The sequence below is a fragment of the Cetorhinus maximus genome, chromosome 30 (assembly GCF_964194155.1).
Source record: "Cetorhinus maximus chromosome 30, sCetMax3.hap1.1, whole genome shotgun sequence".
Lineage (NCBI taxonomy): Eukaryota > Metazoa > Chordata > Chondrichthyes > Lamniformes > Cetorhinidae > Cetorhinus > Cetorhinus maximus.
In genome coordinates this window covers 10942170-10964955 of record NC_135908.1, presented here as the reverse complement: position 1 = coordinate 10964955, position 22786 = coordinate 10942170, and the positions used below count along the sequence as shown (strand labels likewise).

At 44.6% G+C, this 22786-nt stretch overlaps 1 protein-coding gene across 5 annotated transcripts in view; it reads left to right on the top strand.

Annotated features, from left to right (window-relative positions):
- The window catches only part of fam189a1 (family with sequence similarity 189 member A1), a 56901-nt gene that overhangs the window by 17652 nt on the left and 16463 nt on the right, over positions 1 to 22786 (top strand). For 2 of the 5 annotated variants that reach the window (XM_078532424.1, XM_078532423.1), the window contains exons 2-3: positions 12419 to 12475; positions 22669 to 22779. In XM_078532424.1, coding sequence (XP_078388550.1) covers positions 12419 to 12475; positions 22669 to 22779 — 168 coding nt within the window. Of the gene's footprint in view, positions 1 to 3291; positions 3341 to 12418; positions 12476 to 22668; positions 22780 to 22786 lie in introns of those variants that run through there. The other 3 variants (XM_078532428.1, XM_078532427.1, XM_078532429.1) reach the window with 2 other exon arrangements.

Sequence of the window (22786 nt, the reverse complement as noted above, 5' to 3'; positions counted from 1 at the left end):
AGCTGATTATCAGCCTAATATCAGCTTTTAAACTCAAACTACGCTCGTTGCAGTGCAGAACTGAGGGAGGAGTGTGAATTTTGTGTGGCGGGAGTGGTATGAAGGAGGAATGTGTGTTTTGCTGGTGGGCTGAGGGAGAAATGAGAGTGTCAGGGAGTGAGATTTACAAGTGAGTGTCAGTTACAATAGACTTGGCTACTCCAATGTTCTCCTGGCTGGCTTTCCATCTTCCGCCCTCTAAACTTCAGCTCATTTAAGACTACCTGTTGCCAACTTCGCACCAAGTCGCATTTGCCCATCATCTCTGTTCTTTCTGGCCTGCATTGGCTCTCGGTGCAGAAACACCTCCGTATAACATTCTCATCCTTGTGTTCAAATCCTTCTATGGCCTCTGCCCTCCCTACCTTTCTAACCTCTTCCAGCTCTACAGCCCTGTGAGATCTCTGTTCTCCTCCGAGTTTGATCTCTAGATTCCTTGCCCTGACCCCCAGTATAGTACCAGCGTGTTAGTTTGGATACATAATGTTCTATTTCGAGACAATTTACGAACTCAAAAGTTGCCATTGATATAGGTCTGGAGCTTCTTTGCCGATTGTCTTGAACTGAACCTCAGCTTGTCTCAAAAGCAAACATTGCGGATGTTGGAAGTCTGAAATAAAAGCAGAAAATGATGCAAGTATTGAATGGGTCAGGCAGCATCTGTAGAGCGAGAGCAGAGTTACTGTTTCAGGTTGATGACAAAAGTTCTGTCTGACCTGCTGACTATTTCCAACATTTTCCGGTTTCATCTCTCTGCCCGTTTCCCTATATTTAACAAAAGCTAAAATAGGATCATATTTAAATTCTACAATTGAAATAGTCCCCCCTATTGCTGCTTGCTGTTGCTTACTGTTTTGTTGAGCAGTTGCCAAGGGGTAGATTCAGCCAAAGCCGATAATGAAATCAGAATATATTAGCTTTGTGCGTGGCTGGTTTTACCTTTAATCTCTTGGTGCTTGTTTTGACTGTGTACTGTGATACTGCAAACAGCTGTGCCTCTGATTGTTCCTACTCTAAATATTAATGAGTTCAAAGGATGATGAGAGGGTACAAGATGTGTAAGGACCTTTTACCCCTGGCTTTTCTATATTTAATCAGAGAACAGACAGTTGTATTGTCATTCATCTCCCTATGAGGTGAGAGATGGTTTTCTCTGTTTTAAGTTTTGGTGCAATGAGTTTAATTTTGAGGATTTCAGGGCAGTTTCACACAGTCTCCTAACTGGGACCCAGAGCTTATGCCCCAGAGCCGAGTACCTGACCGAGTAGGATATTTGAGCAGCAGTGACGTTCAGACAGTTTGTGTGCTTGAATATCATCATTCTTCCCTCTAGTCCAAGTGTGCGAATGACAAGAGTTCAAAATGGGCATCTGACGTTCAGTGAAACAGACCAGCTCTGCCTTGGACTGCACTTACAAACTGAAAACTCCATATCTACTGCATGGCGCATATGCTGCCAAAGCCTGAATATTGTCCAGATCTTGGTGCAAGTGGGCATGGACTGCTTCATATCCGGGGAGTGGTGAATGGGTCTGAACACTCTGGAATCATCAGTGAGCGTCCTCACTTCTGACCTTATGATGTAGGATAGGTCATTGAAGCAGCTGAAGATGGTTGGGCCTAGAACACTATCCTGAGGAACTCCAGCAGTGATGTCCTGGGTCTAAGATGACTGGCCTTCCAACAACCACCATCTTCTTTTGTGCTAGGTATGACTCCAACCTGTAGGCAGTTTCCTGTGATTCCCATTGTCTTCAATTTTACTAGGGCTGCTTGATGCCCTGTTTAGTCAAATGATGTCAAGAGGAGTCACTCCCACCTTCTCTGGAATTCAGCTCTTTTGTCTGTTTTGGATGAAGCCTATAGTGTGTTTTGGAGTCAAGTGGCCCTGCAGAATCGAAAGTAAGGAGGCTATTGGTGAGTAGGTGCTCCTTGATGGCATGTTTGATAACACCTTCCATCACTTTGCTGATAATTGCCTGTACCCTTTGGGCAGTGTATCCTGGGTTTGTGTATGAGTGCTGCCTGTATCCTTAGAGCAGTGTATCCTGGGTTTGTGTATGAATGCTGCCTGTATCCTTAGAGCAGTATATCCTAGGTTTGTGTATGAGTGCTGCCTGTACCTTTGGAGCAGTGTATTCTAGGTTTGTGTATGAGCGCTGCCTGTACCCTTAGAGCAGTGTATCTTGGGTTTGTGTATGAATGCTGCCTGTACCTTCAGAGCAATGTATCCTGGGATTGTGTGAGTGCTGCTTGTACCACTCCTAATGTTGGCTGTTGGGAGCTACAGTTCAGGCAAGCTGAGCTGGTAGCTATGAGTTCATGAGTGACTAAATTATTCCTGATTATGTATTTCTTACCCTTGTATTCAGTCCTACAGTGAGACAGGTTATCATTTCCCAGGTGGTGTGACAGTACATGCCTTTGTACAACAATGAGACCCTATTAACAACTGACAGCAGCACGGAATTCAGCAAATCATCGATCTGATACTATGGCCTATCTAGTCCCACTTCATTGAGCAACAGTGATGGGACCTATAGCTCAATTGGCCTATACCTGGTGTTAATTCTCATAGTAATGCTGTTCTTGATTCCATGGCATATTTCAATCACAGCTCTGATCAGTATGATGTGTGCCTGGGCAGGAAACTCGGTTTGGAACAGAAAATAGGACAAGAAACACATCCTGACAGCTGTTTGTTTTCTCTGTAATAAGAATTGGTGTCAGCACTTTGTGTTCTCACCTAAGCCTGGTGTATATTAAGTGTGTTATGTGTAAGAGGTTGTGTGACTGCTCACTAACACCTAATCTTCAGCCTAGGAGCTGTTTCATTGAACTCATGATGCCTGGTCATTCTACCAACTTTTCTCTCTTGCTCCGTTTCCATTATGCTTCCTACACCACCCCCACCCACCCCAAAACCACCAACCCCAAATTTGCAGTAACAGTAATCTTCAGACTCCCCTGAATATTGGAGTTCTACGTTTGTTTCCATTCAGTTAGACATGTGATTTTAAAAGAGCATTGGCCTGGCATGTCAATACAATAAAACATTGTGCGTTACATGTTATAGCAGACCTACTCTCATAAATAGCATGTCGGCTGCCTTGGTATCAGCAATCCTAAAGGGCACGTAGTTTTAATACATCTGTTTGTCTCACTTCCTGTGTCCTTCCTGGGTGTGTTACCTGAGTATTATTTTTAACTGTAAGGCATCCATACATACTTACCATTATGTTTACTTTACAGTTCTCCCAAACTCCATCTCCCACGTTAATTCGTCTAGGTGGCACTGAAGGTAAATACACATATATTGTATTTTCTTTAAACGTAAAGTCTCAGTAGGCTCCCTTAATTTAATTTACCTGTATTTAAGGTCACAGGCCTATCAGCCTGGCAGTGGTAGTGGTTCAGGTCATTCCTCTTATTGGACTTCAAAACACAAATTGTCTGTTTCCCAGCTTGGAGATATGTAAGAGAGAAACTATACACACCGTGAATATCATCACAGGAGGTGCAGTAATTTTATATTGCCTGACACTCCACTGTCAGATAAAAATTACAGCCCTTCAAAGAAAAACCATGACAAATGATAAATTCTAAAAGTTTTCAATTTATATATTTTTAAAAATAGGCTGATTTTCAATTTATTTCCATCTCTTCTTAAAGCTGTGAGAGGTTTTGATTTAAGTTTCAAAGCCATAAAGTTGTTTTTAAGAAATTCAATATTTTTGTAGAGAGATTTTTGCAAGGTGACTGACCTGATAACACACAATGTTAATTAATCAAACGATGTGTGAATTAGGAACAAAGTGCTTTTAAGGTGCATTCTTGAAACTAATGCTGATGTTGGGGTATGTTGCAGCCATGCTAAATAATGAAATAGATGTCATATTGCACAGAACTAACTGCATATTGTGGGGATCAGCATAGTGTGCTCAGAAGGTCTTGGACTGAGCTGGAGTGGCTCTGAAATATTCCAGCTCAGTACCTTGGATATCAGCTGCTCTATTTTGGGATGTGTAGGAGATTGCTTCAATTGCTTCTTATGATCTTGCTCTCCAGAGTCATACACTCCTATAATACCTCTCTGACCAGCCCACTCCTCACCACTCCCCACACCTGTTCCAACCAGCTGCTAGACCGTGGCTGAACATACTAGGAATAATTCGCTGAATTCCCTTCTCCATCTATTCAAACACCCTCCATTGAGTAGTGAATTACATCATTCTATACCTCCACAGTGATTCATTGGGAATGACATGTCTGTAATCACATTCTATCCAGAGGTGCCATCTTTCAGATGAAACATTAAATGGAAGTCCTGAGTGCTGTCTCAGGTGGATGTAAAAGACTCTTTGGCACTATTTGAAGGGGAGTTCTTGTCAGTGTCCTAACCAATTGATAACACTAAAGCATATTATCAGGTGTAATTGTTTTTGTTATTATCAGTGCTGCTGATGGGATCTTGCTGTGCACAATTTGGTTGTCAAATTTCCCACACTTCAATAATGACTACACTTTAAAAGTTCTTCATTGGTTGTAAAAAGTTTTCAGATATCCTGAAGATGTGAAAGGTGCTATAGAAAATGCGAGTCATTCTTTCTTCTGTGCCTGTTTATATAATGATGTACCATATGTTCAACCAAGCTATCAAATTAAATATTAAACATTCACACCTCTGCAAGTCTTGTTAAGAAATGTATATTACTTGCAATTCAGGTAACTTGAAATCAGAAGCAGATGGAGAACTGTATCATAGACCTAGCACCAAGCTTCAAACTTCCCTTTATCCCTGGCAGGGGATTTCTAGCTGACTCCAATTGGATTGTTTCTAATGGATGAGATAATTCTGTTCATGAATGCAAGTCCTGAGTTCCATCAGTTTAGCCAAATAACCACTTTACTCTCCACATGCTGTGTGAACAGTGCAGGATTATCTGTAGGCTAATGGAAAGTCCAGAGTTTCCCCATATTGGGACCTAGCTCACTACAAGAGACTGACAATTCCTTATTGGTGCTGAAAGCCTGAGATTGTATGAGTTAAAGGGCCTTTAACCTCACTGCTTTGCTGCATGTTGTGTTGTCCCTGAGTCTGGGCTGAGTTTGAGCTGTTTCTCAAGGGCGAAAGAACATTGCTGTACTTCCTAATGACCTTCATGCAGCCTGAGTTTTCCCATTTTCAATTACTGGAAAATGTGATTTAATGGCTGCTTCGGGCTCTGAAAACCCGTTACTGAACTCACTTTTTGTACATTACGTAAATGATGCAAATCAAGATTGCTTGTAAAGGCAGATTAGAGCTCACTGGCGCTCTGTTAGTCCATTGGAAATATCGTTCAGCTTTCAAATGGGTTGTCATACAGTCCTAGTCACTTGCCATGAATGAAATGGCAGCTGCACAGTCAATGTATTGTGTTGTCACATATCTTGCTTCAAATGCATTTCACGTTCCAATTTTAAAAACAGAAACTAGTGGTAATGCACCACAATTCACAAGAAGAAAAAGACCTATCAATATTTATTCCATCACTGCTAGAACCTGATAGGGTCCCTGGGAAATATGCATCTGCCTTTTGTTTCTCACATTTGACTAGACTGCTGTGAGTTTCCAGCAGTCAGAGTTTTTCTAATCTGTAACCCCTGGCCAATTTGAATTTAAAAAATGTAAAAGCAGTTTATTTGAGATTTGTGGCTGAGCTACTGGATAAATACGAGATTTAGTTTCATCAGGGGCGGCTGTCCCCGATTCGAGGATGACATCTGCTCAGGGTCGCTAGTTTCTGTCACCTATCTTCACGTGACTGAATAGGCCAATTCCCGACCTGTAGATCTTTGGATACATGGGGCAGGATGTCCCATGAGGTTGTGGGATCCAGAGTGCAGGATTTGCTTATTTTTCTTTCCTTCTCTGCCACTGCTCTGCCTCATCAAAGTTAATTTTGCAGGAGTTTTGCCTGAATGCTTGTGGAGTTGGCTTCTTCAAGAAGGACACTAAACGTTTGTTTGACTGTCCTCCTAATGAATCCACAGGATGCGGCGGAGGCATTACTGATGGAATTTCTCTAGCACTTGTGTTGTATATGTTGGGCATTTCCTATACCTTGGCAGTCACCTCTCTCAAAAGTCCACTATTGACTAGGAGATCTAACACTGAATCAGCTGTGCCAGTTCAGCCTTCTACAAACTACAGCAGCAAGTATTTGACAACAAGTCAGCAAAAGTCCTGAAGTGCAGTTGTTGTCACCATACTCCTGTACTGCATGAGTGCTGACTGTGTATCAGATTTATGTAACACTAAATAGACATGTATCTCTTCACAGGTATCTCTCAGCCACCTCAATACACACGCAGATGTAACCTGACCAATTACAGGTCCACTTGTGGGTGTAACCTGACCAATCACAGGTCCACTTGTGGGTGTAACCTGACCAATCACAGGTCCACTTGTGGGTGTAACCTGACCAATCACAGGTCCACTTGTGGGTGTAACCTGACCAATCACAGGTCCACTTGTAGGTGTAATCATGTTGATCATTAATTCCAGATTTTATCCCTGGTGTTGAAGGAATGCTAAAGAGAGTGCACGCTGAAAGGAGATAACATGCCATTTGGACAGAAGCAAATTAGTGCATTCCTGTTTTTTGAATTTCCAGGATTATTTCATGTTGACAGTGGCTATAGGTTACTAGCCAGGAAATTTCATTGTACAACAAGGAACGGGAATACTACATAGCATGTGTGTCACTGTGAACTTTCTCTGCTTTCCAATATCACGCGAAAGTAATGTGGTTGACTCAGCCCAAGTTTGATCCTGTAGCTGTGCAGCTTCCCCTGTGGCACATGGAGTTCATCCAGTGTGTAACTGAACGCTGATATGTGTTCATGTTGTAGGGTGCGTTTAGGAGCATGTAACTGTGATGTTAGGATTTCACCTTCATTGCAGAGGCAAGGATGGGGGCAGTCTCACACAACTTGAATTGGATACTGCATGAAGCAAAACCATAGCACTGTGACATAGATTTGAGCAGTACATGGGATACCTTCACTGGGAGAGACACTCTCTGTGTATGGGTATAAGAACATACAAGACTCTTCTGTCTGGATTAGAGCCAGCCAGTAAAACATAATACTGCTTGGTGGGAGCAAGTGCTGTAATTTCTTGATTTAGTCATTGAGTCATAGAGTTCTACAGCACAGAAACAGGCCCTTCGGCCCATCATGTCCATGCCAGCCATCAAGCACCTATCTATTCTAATCCCATTTTCCAGCACTTGGCCCATAACCCAGTGTGGTTGCCAAGCTCTTGTATGGTTTAGCTAGAACAGCAGCAGGAGAAGCAGATCACCTGAGACATTGTTGGCGAAGAACTTTGACTGCAGGCCCACATTTAGGACCTTTCTCATCAGATTGTGGGAGCTGTTGCAGGCTATATGCAATGTCTGCATTGCACAGGATTATCTACAGAATGCAGCAAACAGCTGAAGAAAGCGCCCAGACCTGTCCAGGCAGAAAACGTGTTGGTTCATCAGTCAATAGTGAGCTTTAGTGGCTCTAATTGTGTTCCTATTCAGCGAGTGAGCGGAGATTTTAATGAGATCTCTTGAACCAAGTGTAAAGACATCAGCCCTTGCCCCCAAGAATCCAGTCTGTTGCTGAGCTGGGTCAAAGAATGCGGGGATGTAGGCATCATGACAGTTGTCAGGAGGCAGAGCACAAACTGACATGCTGTGCTGCTGGAGCTTATTCAGCAGCTGGACAGCCAAATGTTTGAAGAAAATGCTGCCAATAAATTACAACCGGGTTGCACTGATCTGAGTATTTTGCCAGTGAATGTTCGTTTTAAATAGTGCCTTTCCAGCTTATACCTGCTTCTGCAGGGCACCAGATACACCCCAGTGAAGGCTCTCAACCTGTGCCCAGCAGACAGAGGGAAAGGGTGGAGAGGAGAGAGAGAGAGAGAAAGGGAGATGGTGGTTTGGTGGTAATATCACTCGACTAGTAATCTAGAAGACCAGACTAAAGCTCTGGTGACACGAGTTCAAATCCCACCACAGCAGCTGATGGAATTTAAATTCAGTTAATAAATCTGGAATATAAAGCTAGTCTTAGTAATAGTGACCATGAAACTATCATCGATTGTCATAAAACCTCACCTGGTTCACTAATGTTCTTTTAGGGAAGGAAATCAGCCATCCTTACCTGGTCTGGCCTACATATGATTCCAGATCCACAGCAGTGTGGTTGACTCCTAACTGCTGTCTGAAGTGGCCTAGCAACCCAATTAGGGATGGCAACAAATGCTGACCTTGCAGGTGACGCCACATCCCATGAAAGAATAAAGAAAAAAAAGAGAGAGAAATGGTAGAGAGGAGAGAGAAAGGTTGGAGAGGAGAGCGTGAGAGAAAGGGTGGAGAAGAGAGAGAGCTAGAGGGAGGTGCGTTGTGTGGGCAGAGTCGTGGATAGTATGGGTGAGAGTTCACGTTGGTACAGCCATCTTCATAGTGTGAAACACTCATCTTCTGAGAGGAATTATACAGGAAATTGATACTGTTTCAAATGCTGATGTTTCTTTCGTTAACATGTGGGAATGGTTTTAATAGAGAAGTAGCTAAAATTGTAGTTCCTTTGGTACCAAAGACCGAATTTCGGAGTGTCCTGGTCTCAGTCATCAGATCAGGCAGCTTCAACAGTTTAAAATGTTCTAATACGCTCTGTGTTGATAGGGGAGACAATATAGAGAGATTTTACAAAATACAACTTTGCACAATTTGGGCTCGGTGGACCATACACCATGCATAATTATCCCGGAATGCTTTAGGATTACACATCTCAGCTGGAGCTGTTCAGCCTGATGGAGTTCTACCAGCTCTCTTTAAAAAAAATCTTGCATTGGTATAGCTTCTTTCACCACCTCAGAACTACCCTAAGTAATATTTAAATCATTTTTGAAGTGTAGCCACTGTTGTAATATAGGAAATGCTAATCAGCCACTTAGCCCCATTGCCCCTTTCCTCAATTGGCCCATTTTACATGGATGCAGTTTGAGGTCATGGTACAATCCTGCTGAGATTGGAGCTGTTTATTTATGTGGTGTTCCCTAGATGCGATTCCTATCACTGTGGCTTGGATTGGCTGAATCAGTCCCCCTCTATTGAAATGAGATCAAGTTACCACTTGATTTTTCTCATATCTCTTCTTTCCTGCCTTGCCTTTCACTATGGGCTTTTCCCTTTCACTGAAGTGTCTCAAAACTTATGCACTGGGAGATTTTACAGAATCTCAGTACCTGTTTACTCCTCAGTAATGGCCCAAGTGCAGACTGATTACAAAGGGGGAGCCTTGTGCTCTTCAGAATAACGGTGAAATTAGCAGCACAGTTAGGGTTAGCACTGTTAAAGAGGTCTGTATTCATGTGGGTAGTTAAAGTTAAGCGCAGGCAATTGTCTTGGGGAGGGTTTGGAGTGACAAACTAGCACAGGGGACTGTAGGGAGGGTGTGGAGTGACAAACTAGCACAGGGGGCTGTGTAGGGAGGGTGTGGAGTGACGAAGTAGCACAGGGGACTGTAGGGAGGGTGTGGAGTGACAAACTAGCACAGGGGGCTGTGTAGGGAGGGCATGGAGTGACGAAGTAGCACAGAGGGCAATGTAGGGAGGGTGTGGAGTGACAAACTAGCACGGGGCTGTGTAGGGAGGGCATGGAGTGACGAAGTAGCACAGAGGGCAATGTAGGGAGGGTGTGGAGTGAGAAACTAGCACAGAGGGCTGTGTAGGGAGGGCATGGAGTGACGAAGTAGCACAGAGGGCAATGTAGGGAGGGTGTGGAGTGACAAACTAGCACAGGGGGCAGTGCAGGGAGGGTGTGGAGTGACAAACTAGCACAGGGGGCTGTGTAGGGAAGGCGTGGAGTGACGAACTAGCACAGGGGGATGTGTAGGGAGGGCGTGAAGTGACAAACTAGCACAGGGGGCTGTGTAGGGAAGGTTTGGAGTGACGAACTAGCACAGGGGGCTGTGTAGGGAGGGTGTGGAGTGACAAGCTAGCACAGGGGGCTATGTAGGGGGGGGTGTGGAGTGACGAAGTAACACGGGGCTGTGTAGGGAGGGTGTGGAGTGACAAACTAGCACAGGGGGCTGTGTAGGGAGGGTGTGGAGTGACGAAGTAACACGGGGCTGTGTAGGGAGGGTGTGGAGTGACGAACTAGCACAGGGGGCTGTGTAGGGAGGGTGTGGAGTGACGAACTAGCACAGGGGGCTGTGTAGGGAGGGTGTGGAGTGACAAGCTAGCACAGGGGGCTGTGTAGGGGGGGGTGTGGAGTGACAAGCTAGCACAGGGGGCTGTGTAGGGAGGGTGTGGAATGACAAGCTAGCACAGGGGGCTATGTAGGGGGGGGTGTGGAGTGACGAAGTAACACGGGGCTGTGTAGGGAGGGTGTGGAGTGACGAAGTAGCACAGGGGGCTGTGTAGGGAGGGTGTGGAGTGACAAGCTAGCACGGGGCTGTGTAGGGAGGGTGTGGAGTGACGAAGTAACACGGGGCTGTGTAGGGAGGGTGTGGAGTGACAAAATAGCACAGGGGACTGTGTAGGGAGGGTGTGGAGTGACAAAATAGCACAGGGGGCTGTGTAGGGGAGGGTGTGGTGGAGTGACAAACTAGCACAGGGGGCTGTGTAGGGAGGGCATAGAGTGAAGAAGTAGCACAGGGGGCAGTATAGGGAGGGTGTGGAGTGACAAACTAGCACAGGGGGCAGTGTAGGGAGGATGTGGAGTGACAAACTAGCACAGGGGGCTGTGTAGGGGAGGGTATGGAGTGACGGACTGGCACAGGGGATTGTCTTGGGGAGGCTGTGACTGATGGACTGGCATATGGGCCTGTGTTGGGGAGGTGTAATTGACAGACATAGCACAGAGGGCTGTGTAGGGAGGGTGTGGAGTGATGGACTGGCACAGGGGACTGGTCAGGGAGGGAATGGAGTGACCGACTGATGCACAGGGCTGTGTTATGGATCTCTGAACTCTTGGGTCACTGGGAATTATCTGGCGAAGCTGATGGCTTTCACCTTAGAGTAAAATCTCTTCTTTCTCTTGCAAGAATTGCTGAAACCAGGTTGACAGTATTGTAAGAGAAACCAAGATAGATTGAATAAGTTGACAGTGTGGACGGAATGAACTGGGACTTGTTAACTACTTGTTTCAAATTACTGAGTAAGATGGTGCAGGGTGCAAGAGATGATGCTGATCATGGCTGTGAACAAAGGCCAGACTAGCCCAGTGAGTAAATGTCATTAACCTCAGCCACCAAGCTCGTGTGTGTTCATGCTGCAGCTGACTCTACTAAATGTCCAGGAGATGTTAGTGGTGGGCTGGGGGAGCCTAGTAACTCCACTCTCGCCAAAAACACATCAATTCATTTTGACAAAATGTGCATTCTGGTACTTAATAAAAATTGAAGGTCACTCATCTTCAATGTAAAGCATGAATCAGCAAGCTGCTGTATGACAAATTAGGTTCCAGGCTTTCATATTCTCAGTAAATGCCAACACTTAGTGTTTTAGCTAGCAATGTTCAGTATTCCAATCGATTGGCCTAGCCTGGTAAATATAGGCATTCATCAATCTGTGATCCTACAGAATGGGGGGGGGTGGTATAATGCCTGCTGAGGCACTGAGCCTCACAGACTGAGTTAGACTGTGCTGATCTCAGGTTGGGGAGAAATTGAGAGGCTACAATCTGTTCAGCCTTCCTGAGCTAGGGAGGAAAGATGAGCCAAGGGTCCCATTCCTGATCTTTACCCAGTGACTCAAGCCGAGACAGATGACTGTGTTGGTGATCAGATGAGGGCAACAGTTGGACAAGGTCACAATGCACTCCCATCATGGTCAAAAAGCTTTCTGGAATACACCATGCCCAGATTCATAGTTTGAGATTGGCTACTGGAGGTTGCTCAACCAGCCTAAGGCTCAGGAGAGGGAAGAGATGCTGTTTGTATCCTAGCTGTTCTGAGGTAAAATAGTTTGAAAGGATTTTTAAAAAGCTGAGTGCATGGTCATCCTATGACATCATGTCCCAGTCAACATGAAGGATTTGGGTGTTTAGTGAGAATTATGTGTGAGATCAGTCGTTGGTTATGCTCTGTACAACCCTGATCGACTCCTGAATGAATGAGCAGGAGTGCTATTAGGCTGTATGTTTTACATTGGGATAGTGTGTCTCCTGAACCATTTGTTTCTGTCAGGTATAGGAGCTGCTTTTGCTATGCATTATGTCAACCCTTTATTGTTCTAGGGGAAAAGGGGGAGCGCAACATTGGTCTGCTCACCAAATGTCACATTGCACTCTGGGATAACTACTGAGAATTCTTGTTTTCTTTTCTGCAGGTGCTCCTGTCAGGGTTAATTGGTGTTGTTTCCTGGAAAAGACCCATCTCCCTTGTGGTAAGAGTCAACAGCAGCACCAGTATATACAAGGGCAAAAAGCCAGGGTGTGTCTGATTCTATCAGTGCCATTATGTGTACAGAGCATGCGCAATGATATCACTTGAGTTTTGCCATCTGGATTAGGCAATGGTTTTGTGAATGATACGAGTGTGAGCAGCCCAAGGAAAGTTAAAGCTTTGCTATTTTGTTTGGGGCTTATAACAAAAGGGAAGAGGGATCAGCGCGGTCACTTATCACAGCTCTGTGCATTTATTTGTGGGAATTAACAAATCAGAAATACCTAGTCTCCATTCTATGATTCATGTTTCTATTTCCAGATTATACACAGATTGTGGTTGTTGATTTGCGCACAGAGTCTGAGCTATAAGTGTTTGTGTTTGTGGGTGCGTGTCCGTGCCTGAGGCTGTACAGGAACATGGCCCCTTAAACACCTTTCTGCTCACACATAAAGCTACAGGCATCACTTCCAGTATGCTTTCTTTACTATACATATCAGAAAGTGAACATCACTGGCAAGGTCAGCATTTATTGCTCATTCCTAACTTCCCTTAAGAAGGTGCTGGTGAGCCACCTTCTTGAAGCGCAGCGGTCCGTGTAGTGATAGTGCTCCCACAGTGCTGCTAGAGATGGAGATCTAGGAACATGACCCAGTGAAAATCAGGGAAAGTGCTGGATCTTCAAGTCAGGAATGTGTGAGACTTAGAGGTGATGGTGTTCCCATCTTCCTGCTTCCCTTGTGTAAATACCCTGTATTAATGCAACATAATATGGAATTAATGTCGTTAGCTGTGGGCACCTCTATTTGTTTCCTCCCTGTTTGTGTTTAGAAACAATGAGTGTGTTAATTCAATCGCAAACCAGTTGATGAAGTATGAAACTAGATGCTAATACTTTTCTTGATAATTTCCAGAATGCAACATTTCATATGTCTGCATTCTACCTACCACCTCCATGTCCCAGCAGTCTCTTTATACTCTGCGTATACTAGTAAAATAATTAACAAATTACCCAATTGAACAAGTTGACAGCCCCTTAAAGGGGCACTGCAACAATAAGATTAAACTTTAAAGGAACTTGTGAAATCAAATTAAAAGGTCATTTTGGGGGGGCCCCGCTGTGCCCATCGGTTGCAGAAGGCCTCAAGTGTGCCAGTGGACACCGCTGCCTCTCCAAGGACACCCGGCCGCAAGCGTAACCACAGAAGAGGGGCACTCAGGCTGGACGATCCTCTTGACCGCCCGCTGCCTGGACCTGTTAATGGCCACCTTAACCAGGCCCAGCAACAGGCTTACACAGAGGTCGTCCTTCCTCCCCACCCCACCTCAGCACTGGGTGGCCAAAGATCAGGAGCATGGGCTGAAGTGCAGCCAAAACTTAAGGAGCAACTCCCTAAGAAAACTGGAAAGGGGGTACAACCTACCACAACCCATGGACGCATGGAACACGGACTCCTCAAGGCCGCAGAAAAAGAGTCTCTTTATAAGTGTTTTAGGTACTTAATCAAACAATGCCCTTCACCTGTATCTTAACAATATAATTAACATACCATGAATAAAGTGCAGTTGTGAATAGAAAAATGAGAAACGTGTAAGCTGGAGTAGAATGTATAGAGTTTTACACCTTTCAGCGTGAGTGTTTGTGAATAAATGGGTAAAGGTTTGTCAAGCACTTATATTAAAAACAAAAATTCTGGAAATAATCACAGGTCAACAGCTTCAGAAAGGGAAAAAGCAAGTAATCGATCTGGTATCACTTGTTCGTCACAAAGAGTCTCTAGTTGAATTGTGAACCCAGCTTTTTATTTCAGATTTCCAATATTTCTTTTTCCAAATGCATATCCATGAACAAGTGATTAAAAACATTGAATAATTACATTCACATTTAACTACCATCTTATTACATCACTGAGACACATTTGGTTGCTTCACCCTGAATTATCTGGGATGCAACCGCTGGCAAAATAGAATTCAGCTGTTCTGTCTCCCATAAATTTGTGACGTTACTATAGAAGCTCCAATTGCAAGCAGCGAATCTGATTTAATAATGTGCTTTGCTGAGGCCATTGGTAATAATCATCAGTAATATCTGTGTTACTTTGTATGGAATTTAGATGTGAGAAGCCGGATTGAATGTGATGTTTTACACTGGATAATGCAAGGGCTGGAGCCTCTTTTGACACTTGGAGATTAGCTGGAAATATGCTGCAGGTGACCATTGGTGAAGATGGAAGGACAGGTTTATGTTTGATGATAAGTTCTCAGGAGAGAATGAAGCTTGTTGTTTCTCTCATTTTTGCCTTGGTGCTTGGCACAAGGAATTCTGTTTCTGGGTTGCCATGGGCTACCAGGAGTTTAAAACTGAAAGGGGCTTTGTCCCTAATGCAGTCAGCCACAGGGAGATCAGTAGCAGGGGAGAAGGAAGATTTCAAAAACACATTCAGCAAACAGTGGTAGGCAGGGACCACTGGCCTGTCCCTTCAGGTCCTGCCTCAATCTTTGCCAGTAGCCCAGCCAAATTACCTCATGAATTGTATGGGCAGTGGTCAGGTAATGAGGTGGGTAAATTTCCATTGTTAATCCATCAGCAAACTTCTTAGAAACAAGACTCAAACAACACAGGAGTGTGGCCCGTGACTGGACTTTTATTTGCTCCAGTAGAAATCTTATTTCTAGCTTTTTTCCAATCATTCCCTAATTTCTCTGGCTGCCTCAGACTCATGGGTTTCTGCTCCAAAGATGCTGGCAGTCTTCCCTTATCTTGTCCAAGTGATTGTGCTCCATGTGTAAGCCACACACCAAGTGGTGGTCAACTGTTTGACTGTGGGGGAATCACAGCTGAGCATAAAGCGGTCCTCAGCTTTGCACTCAAATGCACTGTCCAGCTGGACAGTGATCAGGTTGCTATTTGTGGATGATTTCCATGGGGAGACGGTGGTATTATGGTAATGTCACTGGATTAGTAATCCAGACACCCAGCCTAATGCCCTGGGAATATGGGTTCAAATCCCACCATGGCAGCTTAATAGATCTGGTATATAAAGCTAGTCTCGGTAATGGTGATCATGAAACTATCATTGATTGGTGTAAAATCCCAGGGTTGCCTTAGGCTACCACGAGTTTATAAGTGAAAGGCACTTTGTCTTTAATGCAGTCAGTCACAGGGAGATCAGTAGCACGAGGGAAGGTGAAAGGTTTCAAAGACGCACATTCAGCAAATCATGCTAGGCAGGGGTCATGTCCCTCCAGGCCCTGCCTCAATCTCTGCCAGCAACATTGGTTCACTAATGTCCTTTAGGGAAGGAAATCTGCCATCTTTACCTGGTCTGGCCTACATGTGACTCCAGGCCCACAGCAATATGACTGACTCTTAAATGCCCTCTGAAATGGCCGAGCAAGCCACTCAGTTCAAGGGCAATTAGGGATGCCCACATTCCATGAAAGAATCAAGAAAAAAAAGTTTCTCTACTCTCCACTGAGGCTGATTGTAGCACTGGATAAGACTTGTTCACCAACCAACCAGGTAGTTAGCAGTGGAATCAAATTCCAAGTAGCTTCTGGAGAGAAGGGAAATGAGTTGGAAACATCTGCAAACCATGAACGGCAGAGTAAGCTAGCTCTTTGACCAATGTGACAGCTTCTGGAACATATGTAGGGAGAGGTTGTCTGTGCATGTCAAGGTCAGGCAGTGCAAATTGTATTACAAATCTTTTCTCAAATTCTTGCTCATTTGCTTTTCTCATTGGTTTTTTGCTTGGAGTAATGATCTCACTGAAGATACTGTTTAAAATGAAACACCTACACGAACCCTTTTCCTGCTTGCACATTGCAAACCTCAGGTCCTTTTAAGGGAAAAGAAGTCATTTCCCCTTTTCAAAGTTTTTGTTTAATTTCGTCATTTTTATTATTTCCTCTCAATTCTCTGCACAGTCTTCCCTCTCCGAGGACATGCAGTAACCATGGCAGTGGCACTCTGAGTCATGCTATTCAAACTCGCTTGCTGTCCCATCCCAGCCCAGCCCAGCCCAGCCCAGCCCAGTCAGAGCAGGGTGCTGCGATTTCTAATTCTTCATGGCGAGGGGAACACACACCCTCAGCAGGAAATCGCAGCTGAACATTACATTAATGCACACACCTGGAGAGGATGGTTTCTCAGAATGTTCACTAATAAAATTAGTCCCATTGTGGCCTGGACATAAACCTACATAAGAAAATAGGAAATAGGAACAGTTGTAGACCATTCGGCCCCTCGAACCTGCTCTGCCATTCAATAAGATCATGGCTGATCATCTTGTGTTTCGATTTCCACCTAATTCCCATCTAACCCCAATAACCTTTGATTCCCTTGCCTAACAAGAACCTATCTACCTCTGCCTTAAAAATATTCAATGACTCCACCTCCACCACCTTCTGAGGCAGAGAGTTCCAAAGTCACACAACCCTCTGAGAGAAAAAATTTCTCCTCATCTGTCTTATAGGGCGCCACTTAATTTTAAAACAGTGCCCTCTAGTTCTGGATTCACCTACAAGAGGAAACATCCTTTCGCTGTCTACCTTGTCAAGGCCGTTCAGGATCTTATATACTTCAATCAAATCACCCCTCACTCTTCTAAACTCCAGTGGAAACAAGCCCAGTCTGTCCAGCCTTTCCTCATAAGACAACCCACTCATTCCAGGTATCAATCTAGGAAACCTCCTTTGAACCGCTTCCAATGCATTTACATCCTTCCTTAAATAAGGAGACCAAAACTGCACACAGTATTTGAAGTGCAGTCTCACCAATACCCTGTATAACTGAAGTATAACATCCTTGCTTTTATGTTCAATCCCTCTCATAATAAAAGATAGGTTTTCATTAGCCGCCTTAATTACTTGCTGTACCTGCATACTAACTTTTTGTGACTCATATACTAGAACACCTAGATCCCTCTGCACCTCAGAATTATGCAGCCATTCTCCATTTAAGTAATGCTCTGCTTTTTGGTTCTTCCTGCCAAAGTGAACAACTTCACATTTTCCCACATTAAGCTTCATTTGCCAGATCTTTGCCCACTCACTCAACCTATCTATATCCATCTGCAACCTCCTCATGTCCTCTTTACAACATACTTTCCTACCTATCTTTGTGTTAACTGCAAATTTAGCTACCATGCCTTCACTCCCCTCATCTAAGTCATTGAAGTAAATCGTAAAAAATTGAGGCCCCAGTACAGACCCCTGTGGGACTCTACTCGTCACATCCTGCCAATCAGAAAAAGATCCATTTATGCATACTCTCTGCTTTCTGCCAGCCAGCCAGTCTTCTATCCATGTTACCCACTACACCATGCGCTTTTATCTTCCGTAATAATCTTTGATGTGGCACCTTATCAAATGCCTTCTGGAAATCCAAGTCTAGTATGCCTACAGGCTCCCCCTTTATCCACTGCGCGTGTTACTCCTTCAAAAAAACTCCAATAAATTGGTTAAACATGATTTTCCTTTCATGAAACCATGCTGACTCTTCCCAATTGCCTTGAACTCTTCTAAGTGCCCAGATATAACCTCCTTAATGATCGATTCTAATAACTTTTCCATGCCTATAGGCTAACTGGCCTATAGTTTCCTGTTTTCCGCCTCCCTCCCTTCTTGAATAGAGGGGCTATATTTGCTACGTTCCAATCTGATGGAATCTTTCCAGAACCTAGTGAATTTTGGAAGATTGACACCTCTATTAAGACCCAAGGATGTAGTCAGTTGGGACCCGGAGACTTGCCAGCCCGCAGTTCCATTAATTTGCTCAGTGCCGTTTCCCTAGTGATTTCAATTTCACGAAGTTCCTTCCTCTCGTTCACCTCCTGATTTGCAGCTATTACTGGAATGTTTTTTGTATCCTCTATAGTGAACACAAAAGCAAAATATTTGTTCATTTCTTCTGCCATTTCCTTATCTCCTATTAACTCCCCACTGTCACTCTCTAGAGGACCAACACTCACTTTACTTACTCTTCTTTTTAAGCACCTGTAGAAACTCTTGCTATCCGTTTTTATATTTCTAGCTAGCTTCCTCTCATACTCTAATTTCTTTCTCCTAATTAACCTTTTAGTCATTCTTGTTGGTCATTCTCTGCCGTTCTTTATATTCTGTCCAATCATCTGTCCTGCCACTCATCTTTGCGGAGTTGTATGCTTTTTCCTTAAGTTTGATGCTTTCCTTAATATCTTTAGTTAACCATGGATGGTGGATCCTCCCCTTAGAATTTTTTTTATAGTAGGAATATACTTATTCTGAATACTCTGAAATATCCCCTTAAATGTCTGCCACTGCTTCTCTATTGATCTATCTTCTAGCCTAGTTTCCCAGTTCCTTTCAGTTAGCTTGGCTTTCATCCCCACATAGTTGCCCTTATTTAAGTTTAAGATACTCGTCTTAGACCCACCCTTCTCCCTTTCAAACTGGATGTAAAATTCAATCATATTGTGCTCACTACTACCTAGGGGTACCTTTACTCTGAGGTCATTAATTAATCATGTCACGTTACACATTACAACTCTAATATAACCTGCTCTCTGCTTGGTTCCAGAACTTGTTGCCCTAAGAAGCTATCTTGAAAACATTCTAAGAACTCCTCATCCAGGCTACTACTGCCAATCTGATTTTTCCAGTTTATGTGTAGATTAAAATTGCCTTTGATTATTATCGTCCCTTTATCACAAGCACACAATATTTTCTCTTGAATATTTTGTCTTATACTATGGCTATGGTTGGGGGCCTGTAGACCACTTCCACTAATAACTTATTTCCCCTACTATTCCTCATCTCCACCCAAACTGATTCTACGTCCTGATCCCCTGAACCAAGGTCATCTCTAACTATTACACCAATGCCCTCTTTGATTAACAGTGCTACCCCTCCACCTTTACCTAGCTTCCTATTCTTCTTAAATGTCATGTACCCTTCAATATTAAGGACCCAGTCTTTGTCGTCCTGCAGCCACGTCTCCATAATTGCTTTTCAGATCATGTTTATTTCCTTCAATGTGGGCCTCAACCAACCTCGACCAACACTTCAGTTCAGGAGCAAACTCCCTGTCCAGTGCAGACTCAAAATAATGCTACAAATTTACAAGCTTAAGGGATATCTAATGACAGCTTTCATCATTCAGGATCCATTACATATTTACTAAAGTGCACCACATGCTTAGTTTAATTTCTAATCACAGCTTGATTCACCCCCATTTGGCCCATGCCAAAGTTGTGCTTGGTCCTGTAATGCAGTCAGAGCATGGGCATGGTATTCCTTTGCTAAGACAGAGTAGCATTTAACTCGCTAGCTCGATAAGGCAACATGTGGACCGAATAGGCATTGGAGCCTGCGGCGAGTGACCGCGGCGGCAGGGCCTGCGGCGAGTGACCGCGGCGGCAGGGCCTGCGGCGAGTGACCGCGGCGGCAGGGCCTGCGGCGAGTGACCGCGGCGGCAGGGCCTGCGGCGAGTGACCGCGGCGGCAGGGCCTGCGGCGAGTGACCGCGGCGGCAGGGCCTGCGGCGAGTGACCGCGGCGGCAGGGCCTGCGGCGAGTGACCGCGGCGGCAGGGCCTGCGGCGAGTGACCGCGGCGGCAGGGCCTGCGGCGAGTGACCGCGGCGGCAGGGCCTGCGGCGAGTGACCGCGGCGGCAGGGCCTGCGGCGAGTGACCGCGGCGGCAGGCGCACTTTACTAAGGATTTGCGAAGGCATTGGAGAGAGTGCAGAAAAGATTCACAAAAATGGTTCTAGAGATGAGGAATTTCAGTTATGAAGGTCAATTGGCGAAGTTGGGACTGTTCTCCCTGGAAAAAAAAAGCGAGAGAGGGGATTTGATAGAGGTGTCCAAAGTGTAGGTAGGGAGAAACTGTTCCCACACGAGAAGGCACAGACTTAAGGTAATTGGCAAAAGAAGCAACGGAGACATGAGGAGTAACTTTTTCATGCAGTGAATGGTTAGGATCCGGAATGTGCTACCTAAAGGTGTGGTGGAGGAAGGTTCAATCGAAGTATTCAAGAGGGAATTAGGCTATTACTTGAAAAGGAACAATGTGCAGGGTTACAGGGCGAGAGTAGGAGAATGGAACTAATTGCTCATTCGGAGAGCTGGTGCAGACACAATGGGCTGAATGGCCTCTAGCGCTGTAACAATTCCGTGATTCTGTGAGAGTGGCTGGCAGCAGGGCCTGTGGCAAATGGCCGGCAGCAGAGCCTGTCGACAGCTTTTGGTGCCCACGCCCTGCAGCAGCAATCTCCTTCCTCCCCCTGCCCAAGGTGGGCTCTCAGCACAGGAGGAATCTTACCATCATCCTTTTCCATAGAATGAACCCAGAGATTTGACAGAGCAAGCGTTAGCCCAGTCCAGAGTCTGCCCTGCTCCATTTCTGCTAAAGAGTAACCCCCTGGCTACCATTTCTGGAGTCTGATTAACTGGTGCAACGGTGCCAGTATCAAGCTGCGGGTTGAGATTAGAACAGACTTTGTGACAGCGAATGTTCTGCACTGGAGCTCATTGCCCCTGGGTTAGGAGATTGGTGCTGCCTTATCTGAGTGATTGACAATTGTGCTGGTTCCTTCTTGTAAATGGCAGCCTGACAATTAATTGCTGAGAGATACTATGCTCGTCTCTCAACCTTTGTGTGACTTATAACATCATCTGAATATTTGGTTAAGGGCAACTAATTATGTGGATGGATAAATCTCATCAGTCAGCAGGGATTTATGGCTAATGATCAGTTCAATCTTTGCTGTGGATGTGATGAAACTTCACCAGCCTGACTAACTGGTTTTACAAGGTCTAAAGGCCAATTAGCTGCAGGGGCAAAGTACTTTTAACACAATTCTCAGCGTGTATTTAGACATACATTCTATCAAACAGATTTTTGCCTTGCATTTGCTCAGCTTATCTAGCCAAAAATCGTAAAGTGCTTTCAGACAATGAATTGCTCTGAAGTGCAGTGACTGTTGCTATGTAAACAGAAACTGTAGCCATTCATGCAGATGGACCATCCCACTAATAATGAAATGAATGCCCAGATGATCTGTTTTTTGATGGTTTGGGTTAAGGAAGGAATGTTGACCGGGGAATTGGGAGAGCTCCCTGCTCTTCAATTAATATCATAGAATCATTAATGGCCTTGGATTAACATCTGTCTCACTGCAGCACCAGTCCCCCTCGGTACAACATTGGAGCATCAGCTCAGATTGAGTTGAGCTCCTGCCGTGGACTTACTTTTAATGGTTGCATGATATTAATTGTGTGCTGAATGAATATTCAATGAAAATAATTTGACATTTGAGAGAAAGAACAGGATCTGTTTCAAAAGATCAAAAACGTTGCTTTTTTAAGTATCTCAGTAAATGATTAGAGGACAAGAAACATACTCTACACACACATCCTTTAGAAAATATCAAGATTAGAGAATGCATTTCCCCACACAGGATACTGGATATGTGGAACAAACTTCAGAAGAAGGAAGGTGATTCAGAATTAATTCATGCCATTAAGAAGTGTTGGTGATTGGTACATGTTCAGAAGCAAAGCTGGGCATTGTACGGAAATGTAAAAGCACTGATTTTTTTTTGAGGGGAGGAAGTTAGTGTTCCTTCCAGTTGGGGATCAGCTGGCACTGTGGGAGAGAAGACTAAATTAGGGAAGATTAGTCAAATGGACTCTGAATGGAGCCTTTATCTTTGCACACTCGAGAAGCTGATTCAATGGCCTGGCTGTGGGTATACACTCATTGTGTGAGATGCAACCCAGTCTCCACTGTATGTCGTAACCCTATGCCTTATACAGCCTCAGGCCCAGGGCATTGCAATATGCATCACAGGGGTAGGAAATCATTGCGTCACAAGGATGGGATCTGTTGGCCGACTAATAGCAGGAGCGTGGGGGCAAGTCATGTGATGAAACCTCCAGGAGTACATTTAACCACAGTTGGCAACCATACTCTTGAGTGTTAGAACTGTCTAACTGGTTTTACAGGGTTTAAAGGCTAATTCGCTGCAGAGACAATTGAGGCCATGGAGTGACCAGTTAGGACCATTGAATGTGGAGAGCTGCAGGATGGATTCATAGTTCTCAAAGAGATCGGAATCTTGGAGATCCAGTTGCAGCTGTCACCCTCCCCACATGGGTGCGCATTTCTCCGGGTTCCAACATCTGACAGTTTAATGTTTTCTGCCCACAGATCACTTTCTTCATGCTGCTTTCAGCTGTATGTGTGATGCTGAACCTGGCTGGCTCCATCCTTTCCTGTCAGAATGCTCAGATGGTGACCTCCCTGCAGGAATGTCAGCTGGTACGTC